Source organism: Vicia villosa, unplaced genomic scaffold (assembly GCF_029867415.1).
Source record: "Vicia villosa cultivar HV-30 ecotype Madison, WI unplaced genomic scaffold, Vvil1.0 ctg.000349F_1_1, whole genome shotgun sequence".
Classification (NCBI taxonomy): domain Eukaryota; kingdom Viridiplantae; phylum Streptophyta; class Magnoliopsida; order Fabales; family Fabaceae; genus Vicia; species Vicia villosa.
Window position 1 is genome coordinate 692,778 of NW_026705156.1, and position 9,370 is coordinate 702,147.

Consider the following 9,370-nt stretch of genomic DNA (forward strand, 5'->3'; position numbering starts at 1 on the left):
AACACGAGTAATAAAATTTATTTAATCATTGAAATAACAAATTTTGTGTGCAAAACAATACCTCAAAGATTCAAACCCACGTCACATTTTATAAAACAATGTTACTTAACCGTTGCGTTGCCGTGTTAGATGTTAATAAATCTACACAACCCTCCTTTTCATTGTAAATGCATATCCATTTATACAAGATAAATTTAGTTACACACTGTCTTTCTCCTTGGATTTTGAGCCTTTTCAATTATGCATTAACTTTAGGCAAAAAAATAAGACATACTCCCCTTTTGCTAGTTAATACACTATGATAGTACAATGCACATAAAAGACAACATGACCTTATGGCAACTCCATCACAACTTCGAGGCGGCTCTAGGGCACCGTTGTGTTATGGCAGCTTTTGGAGATTTTTTGGCATTTTATGCTCATCCTTATTAACAAAAATGCCAAAAAGTAATTTTGCTTGAACTCTCTAATTTGACCACATATTAAAACTCATCATTTTCATACATTTCAATTTGTATTACTCCTACCTTTTAATTAAATTTAAACGCCCATGATTTCTTGTTTGATTTTATAATATATGGAAAATTATAATGTCGCTATAAAATTATAATAGAAAAGAAGTAAAAAAAAATTATCAAATTAGGGAAGGTCTAATCAATTATAAACTTTTGAAAGCATTAATTGCAAGAAGACTAAAAATGAAAATGGTATCCTTCAAGAAAAAAAGACTAAGAAATAATTAGCTGATTGGAGTTTTATCAACAATATAAAACTCTTATTATTATAATATTTAATAATAATGATTAAATATGTATATTTTGAAGCACCAACCGTCAAAGACAAAGAGGGGGAAGATGAAACATCAGCCGGTCTATAACACTTTAGCATAATTAATTTTTAATTTTTTTTTTGTTATAATTCCTATATAAATAATTGGGTTGGGTCTGTCTGGATCATTGGGTACTCATTTATTTTAGTTTTTACACCCTTATTTTTATTAATTTTACCTATAGTTTTGTCTAGAATTCGACTATTAAATTGGGGGAAATACAAAGAAAATAGGGGTTGAGCCCGGGCGCGTGCCCGGGCTAGCCGGGCTATAGAACCGCGCCACTGGGTGAAAGAGACAGTAAGAAATGATAGTGGTAGAGTTTAAAAAAAATTCAATTAGTAAAAAATTTCCAAATATTTACTTTGATGCTAAATCCGTTTGACATAACAATCTCAAAACTTAATAATATTATTCAAATTTTGTCACACATAGATGTGAGAAACTCTAGGAAGTTAGAGTTGCAAAAACCCATATTTTGTAAAATCTAATTTTGTAAAATCTATTAAAACATATATTCAATATCGTCAAACTTATATCATCACTAGTGCTGTATTTGGACCTCTGGATCCGAGAACCGAACCGATGGAACCGGTCCATTGGACCGGTCGAAATGTTACTCGGTCCGGAAATGGATAATTTTTTTATCCGATACCGAAAATGGATACTATATTGGATACTTTTGTCGGATATCCGAAGTAACGGTCCGGTTTCGATCCAAAAAAATGGTCCATCACTGTTTCAGTCCGGTCCGGATTTACCCGATTACAATTTCAGTCCGGTTATCATGATAGCAAATATCCGAACCGGACCGGATTGATAACAGCCCTAATCATCACCTAATTTTTTTACAGAGATTAAAATCAATTCTTTATCACTGTTTAAAATCAATTATATTATTATATTTTTTCGGTGGAGATCAATTATATTATTTTAAAAACGTAAAAAATCACACATAGGGGGTGTGGGTGCCAAGTAAAATTTAGAAGGTGGCATGAAAATTCCTCTCTTAAGACAAAACTGAAAGCCCAGCCCATAAAGAAGTAGCCCAACTTCATCGGGCCTGTAATTGAAAAATCTCAGAAAAAGGTGGGAACCATAAGGAAGGAGTTAGAAGCATAGCAATAGCAACTTGAGAGTGTGTGTCATTGTTTAGGGTTCTACACTTCTTCTACCTCTCCCTTCTCATTTTTCCGATCGCAGTTTTCTCAGACTGCGAACCATAGGGTTAGGGTTTACGATCTTATAGAACAAAAATGGCGTTGGCTTTCGACGAGTTCGGAAGACCATTCATAATCCTCAGAGAGCAAGAAACGAAGAACCGGCTTCGAGGTCTCGATGCTCAGAAAGCTAACATCTCCGCCGGTAAAGCCGTCGCTCGTATCCTCCGAACATCTCTCGGTCCTAAAGGCATGGACAAGATGCTTCAGAGCCCCGACGGCGACGTCATCATCTGTATGTTTTTTCCATTTTTCTCTTCATTTCCATTTCATGAAACCCTAACATCTGGTTTTCGTTGTTATTGCAAATTTAGAGTAACATTTTGTGTGTTTGTGTGCAGCGAATGATGGAGCAACGATATTGGAGCAGATGGATGTTGACAACCAGATTGCGAAGCTGATGGTGGAGTTGTCGAGGAGTCAAGACTATGAGATCGGTGATGGTACCACTGGTGTTGTTGTGTTGGCTGGATCTCTTCTTGAGCAAGCTGAGAGGCTTTTGGAACGTGGAATTCATCCCATTAGGATTGCTGAGGGATATGAAATGGCTTCCAGGATTGCTGTTGAAAATCTCGAACGAATTGCTAATAAGTTTGAGTTTGGAGAAACTATTTTGGAGCCTCTGATTCAGACTTGTATGACTACACTGTCATCCAAAATGTAAGTTAGGTTAATAATTTATACATGATCTGTATTGTACCTTTGTTTTAAATGATGAATGCAGTGTAGTTTGTTTTTTGAATTTTAAGATGGTTACAGCTTTATAATTTAATATTGGTTTATGAGTTCATGAATATTTTGGTTTTAATATTGCAGTGTGAATCGGTGTAAGCGTAGCTTGGCTGAGATTGCTGTAAAAGCTGTTCTTGCTGTTGCTGATCTAGAGAGGAAAGATGTTAACTTGGATCTAATTAAAGTAGAAGGTAAAGTTGGTGGGAAATTGGAAGATACTGAGTTGGTGTATGGAATCATTGTTGACAAGGATATGAGCCATCCTCAAATGCCAAAGCAAATTGTAGATGCTAACATTGCTATACTGACTTGCCCATTTGAGCCCCCGAAGCCAAAAACCAAGCATAAGGTTGATATCGACACAGTGGAGAAGTTTCAGACATTAAGGAAACAAGAGCAGCAATATTTTGATGACATGGTTAAACAATGCAAGGTTGGATAGTCTTGTTAATATTTCTACTAATGGCAATGTTTTTTTAACCTTCTATTTACATATATATTTTTTATCATATCAACTTTGTTATATGAGTGGATAACACTTCTCTTGCTTTTAGCTTGTGTATGAACTATTTTGGATTTATGTTCAAATTGATATACTTATAATTATAAACTTATTTTTGCCTGCTTGAATGTGGTTGAACTTTATTGAAAATGATGATTTATATTGATTTGCATAATTTTTTCATATCAACTTTGTTATATGAGTGGAACATACTTCTCTTGCTTTTAGCTCGTGTGTGAACTATTTTGGATTAATGTTCAAATTGATTTATTTATAACTGATAAACTTTTTTTGCCTGCTTGAATGGGGTTGAACTTTATTGAAAAAGATGATTTATATCGATTTGTAGGATGTAGGTGCAACCCTTGTTATTTGCCAATGGGGTTTCGATGATGAAGCAAACCATCTCTTGATGCACAGGAACTTGCCAGCTGTTAGGTGGGTTGGTGGTGTCGAGTTGGAATTGATTGCCATAGCTACAGGTATGCTTCAATTAGGATTTGTTTTGATTTGAAAACTCAGAATATTCTTTTTATAACTGTGTAACTTATGAGTATTGGGTATAGTTTATTTTAAGTTATTACTGATCCATATCTATTAACTAACAAAAATATTATCTATTTGTAAATGAAGGTGGAAGAATTGTTCCTAGGTTCCAGGAGTTAACTGCAGAAAAGTTAGGAAAGGTATCATTACAATCTTGATTTTATGTATGGATTACCACTTACCAGGACATTTCCTCTTTTGCAATGTAATATATAATTATATATATTTTTTAATTCACATACAAATGTGGGGAAAGTAATTTAATACATGTATGTGCTAGTATATTGACATCCCTGCATGTTGATGGCTTGGCAGGGTGGCTGCCTTTTACCCAATGATTCTTTTGCTGTCTGTTTGTAGATTTGGCTGTAGTTAATATTAATGTTAATCTGTTATAGGCTGGTATCGTTAGAGAGAAAGCATTTGGAACAACTAAAGACCGGATGCTATACATCGAGCACTGTGCCAATTCCAGGGCTGTAACAATATTCATTCGTGGAGGTGAGGTGTACTTTTTGACATATTCGCCTTACTGGTCTGCACTGAATTTGATGTAATTAGTCATCTTATACGAGAGAGAGATGGTTTTCGATTTGTATTGTTGTTTGACACTGTATTTACTACTATACTACTTGAGAGTTGAGACTATGTAGTATTATCACTTTTTATGGAGCTTTATGGTGTACACTTTGAAGACTGATATGAGTATTCTTGACTAATTAACCTAATCTGTCTTGTTTCATACTGGCAGGTAACAAAATGATCATTGAAGAGACCAAGCGTAGTATTCACGATGCACTTTGTGTGGCCAGGAATCTTATTCGCAATAACTCAATTGTGTATGGTGGTGGTTCAGCTGAGATTGCATGCTCTATTGCCGTCGAAGCAGCTGCTGACAAATATCCTGGAGTAGAACAGGTATGCAATTATTAACCCACAGTTTAATTTATTTGGGAGATCTGCTTCCAATCTTTCTAAACTTGAGGTATTTGTAAATTGGCATCTTCAAGGTTCACTTTCATCCCAATTTGTTCTTTAACTTTTATAATTGCTAATAGGCCCTTTTAACTTGGGGTTAATTTCTTATCTTGCAAACATTTATATCTGTTTGTTTATACTGAGTCCAAGCCAAAATATTTATTTTTAAAATATGAAATTAATCTAATTGTTAACTTTCAAATTTTAAAAAGAGGTGAAATAAAATAATGAAGTGTTATAGTTGTCTCAATCTCACTGAAAATCTTGTCCCTTATTTTGGCAAAGTATTAAGTTTAGTTTATATAGTCCAAACAAAACCATAGAAGAAAAATCTATAAATAGGATTTAAAATACCCAGAAACTGCATTCTGCAGCATATTAGCCTTACCTCAATAATAGGCTACATTGATCACGCAACACCATAAAGTTCTATCATATTTCTATCCTACTCACCAGTCTCTAGTTTCTAGGTCTTACCATGCCTCTAGTCCTTGGGGTTTAAGGTCTACATGTGCAAACCACCTAAGCCCCTATGTTAGCAGCAATAATGGCGCTATATCACTATAGCTTCACAATACGCCATTTAGTATACAATGTTGTCAACACTGTCCCGTTAAATAATATTAACCTTCTTACGTTATAAGCATTTGGTACATCAACACTTTCTAACCCCACCAGACTACATAATTATATATATATATATATATATATATATATATATATATATTTCACATGAATATTCTTCTCCTCAACTCATGTCAAGTATACGTTTCGTCTAGTCTTCACATATCTTCATTGCTGCCATAGTTAATTTATTCTGTGTTGATTCTTATGGAAACTTGTCATGTTTTCATTTTCTTAAATTGGCGTTTATTGATCATTTTAACTTGCTAATAAGGCTTTTATTTATCATTTCCTATTTGTAATAGTTTAAAAGAAGTGATTTTTTTCTTCATATTTTCAAAATTGATTTTTCATTATTTTTTATAAGTTAGTAAAAGTTATTCAAATGCATTTTTCACTAATTAAAAGACTAATTTTGACACTTAGTAACATAAATATTCCTTATTGAAGATTAAAAACATAGTCAAAATCCCTTAATTTATCAAAAAGATATATTTAAAAAATCCCATAGTTTATTTAAAAGGATATTTTTTTTCATCTTCATTGTTTCTATAATATGCACACAATTGCCCCTTATTAGCAAGCAAAATTGACATAAGTTTTAGGAATTAACATTGAAAACCTCTTCACCTTATTTTTCTAAGAAAGACCATTTATTTGCTGTCTTTTGTTATGGATCAAATGTATTCTTATTAGTCATACTATTTGCTATTATTTGGCAATTCATTAATGCTCTGTTGATTGTGATTTTTTCTTTTACTTGCAGTATGCCATTAGAGCATTTGGGGATGCTTTGGAATCTATCCCTATGGCCCTTGCTGAAAATAGCGGTCTCCAACCAATTGAAACATTATCTGCTGTGAAGTCTCAACAAATAAAGGTTATAATTGAACACTGTCTGCTAGCCTGGTTATTACTACGCAGAGTCAAATACGTTTTTTTTTGTCTGCTTGATTGCTAATTGATGTCTTTATAGTTTTCTGTTTGTCTTGACACTGACTTAAATTCTTTATTCAGGATAATAATCCTCACTTTGGCATTGATTGCAATGATGTTGGCACAAATGACATGCGGGAGCAAAATGTCTTTGAAACTTTGATCGGAAAGCAGCAACAGATATTGCTTGCTACTCAAGTTGTCAAGATGATATTGAAAATCGATGATGTTATTTCTCCATCTGAGTACTAGTATATCTATTTTTGAACTTATGTTGCATGTCATGGTTCAGAATTGCTGATGGTATTTTTGTTCGGCCTGTATGATTTTAGTCAGTTTGTATTTTAACTTGAAGTATATTTATGTTACGATTTTGGCATGTTTTTGTATTGGATTAAGGGCGACTGTTCTTTTGGTTGATGCATTTTTATATTTAGTTTGATTATTATGAACTCAACAGGATCGTGTCCTGGATTCTGAGGAAAGCCACCAAATTGCCCGATCTGGAGACAAACAATGTTTTAAGGAATTTTATATATTTAATACTGCATGTCTATCTAATTAAATCCTACAAATTCAAACCTATTTGTATGAGTATATTAGAATACGATACTGTAAGATAAAACAATATGGTTGGCTTTGTATTATTGTATATTTAACTAATTAGCCAAAGTTGCAATATCCATTATTTATCGCATGAACACAAGTTTATTTTTATTCTTTTTACCAAGTATTTGTTTCTCTTATCCAATTATAGGTATTGGCTGTTACATATGTTAAAAGTAGCCAATGTCTAAATGCTCAAATAATGACTACCCAACCAAATTAATCAGGATTGCATAGGAAATTATGGACACAATGTACCAAGTGAGACACCTTGATTTTATATCAAAAAAGAGATTGGAAATGCATCTTCAAAAAAGAGTTTGAAAATGATTATGGACATGATGAAAGGATGAAGTTGTAGATGCATTTCTATAATAACTCTTGAAAAAGTGTTTATTCACTGAGCATGTTTATTTCACAATTTAGTGCCAATTTAAGAAATGCATTTTTTAGATTTGTGAAGCAAGAAATTTAAGAAAACGTCACTTTGCACTTTTCTCTATTATAAAAAAAAGAGTACACTTTTCTCTTTAAACCCTTAAAAAATATTCTTCAATTTTCAATAAACTTTTGCACTCTAAAATATTATTATTGTATTTTATCATATCAAAAGGTGCAAAAGAAGGTAAAATTCAAGGTAATGTACATGTATCTCTCTCCTTATTGTTTGTTTTAATCTAGTTTTGATGTAAAAAATTAACGTTGAGTCCAAAGATGCACTTCCAGTTTAGGTTACACATGTTTCAAATATGCACTTCGGAATTATTTTAAAGTTGAATTTTAATATTAAATATGTTTTTCTGTTATGATTGAGCGTAGATATGGTGCACTATTATACTTTCTCCAAAGTTACCATGCATATGGATGTTAACCTAGGTGAAGTGGTGAATAGTGTTAAATCGGGTGATGTCGAAGATGATGTTAAACTAGTTTATGTCAAGGTAGACATTAGACGGTTGAGGTCAAGGTAGATGTTCGTGAATAATTTACAAGTAAACATGAGTTTGCTGTTCGTTAGCATATGTTCCAATGGTTCCGCACAGAGACCGTCAAACTGGGGTTCGACGTTGTAATCGGGAGGTCCGATAATGGCTCTAATAGAAGACATACTTTTGTAACAATAGTATGCAAAAGAAGTTTCAAGTATCAACAATCTATTCAGAAGTTGAAACGAGATGATACTAGAATGAGAAAATGTGGATGTCTTTTTAAGGTGCATGAATACCTTAAGGTGAATACTACATGTAAATTTAGTGTAGTTTATGATATACATAATCATGACTTACGTCACAAGTTAGCCGATCATCCTATTGTATATTGCCTTAATCCTGAGGATAAGGATCTTGTTTCTGACATAACATTCAATATAGTGTCGCCCAAATATAAAAAAAATATACAATGTGCCGTAAACAACAAGGCGATAAGAGGACCAAGAACTGAAATGCGACAATTGTTGAAGCTTCTGGAAGATCACTATGTTTCTAGGTACAAAGTGAGTGGGGATGAAGTCACTATTCAAGATATATTTTGAACTCATTTCGATTCCATTAAGTTGTTCAACATATTTACCATTGTGCTCATAATTGATTCAACATACAAGACCAACAAGTATAAGTTTTCACTTTAGAAAATTGTTGGTGTTATTTCAACAAAGATGACTTTTTCAGTGGGTTTTGCATTTTTGAAAAGCGAAAAAGAGGACAATGTTACATGAGCTTTGGAAGTGTGCAAGACTATGTTGAAGGACCTAGAAAACTTGCCAAAGGTCATTGTAACCGATCACGATACCGCACTGATGAATTCAGTTGTAAAGGTGTTTCTTACATTCTATGCATTACTTTGTAGGCATCATTTAACAAAAAAATATGAGAAGAAAATTTAAACCTGTAGTAGGGACCAAACAAGTTCAGGGTGAAGATGGAAAAATGGTTAAAGGTGACGTGGTATTGGAAAGATTGGATTTTATTTATCAAGAAGTCAAACGATCATAGAAAATAAGGACATATAGTTTGAAGTTTGATTGTAAATTTAGAAAGACATACGATCTTCCGTGTGCTAGTTTAGTTGCAAATAAAATGAAGCTTTCTAGATTGATACGTATAGGTGATATTTACCCTAAATGAAAAAGTGTTGGTTTGATGATGATGGTGTGGTCTGGGACGGTAAATTGAATATATCTATCTTGATCGAATGAGAAATGATTCAAGAGAGATTTTTGAAAGTCGATGACAACATAAAACTCCACATCAAAGAGCAACCGAAGAACATTGCCTATAAAGAAGCCATCGCCGCAACCGATAAAAACAAAGAGTGCTCTTTAGAAAAAGGTCAAATCAACATCGAGTGACAATTCAACGATGCAATTTCCTTAGACACACTTTTTCTAGATTCTTCAAC

General features: G+C 33.2%; 1 protein-coding gene across 1 annotated transcript; it reads left to right on the plus strand.

Annotated features, from left to right (window-relative positions):
• The first annotated feature begins 1,931 nt into the window (after positions 1-1,931).
• On the plus strand, positions 1,932-6,746 carry LOC131627138 (T-complex protein 1 subunit epsilon). The gene is made up of 9 exons (XM_058897974.1): positions 1,932-2,284; positions 2,391-2,709; positions 2,866-3,214; positions 3,633-3,765; positions 3,917-3,969; positions 4,228-4,330; positions 4,581-4,747; positions 6,198-6,311; positions 6,449-6,746. Exons 1-9 carry the CDS (start codon positions 2,086-2,088, stop codon positions 6,617-6,619), a joined length of 1,608 nt encoding a protein of 535 aa, XP_058753957.1. The 5' UTR covers positions 1,932-2,085; the 3' UTR covers positions 6,620-6,746.
• Positions 6,747-9,370: the final 2,624 nt, after the last annotated feature.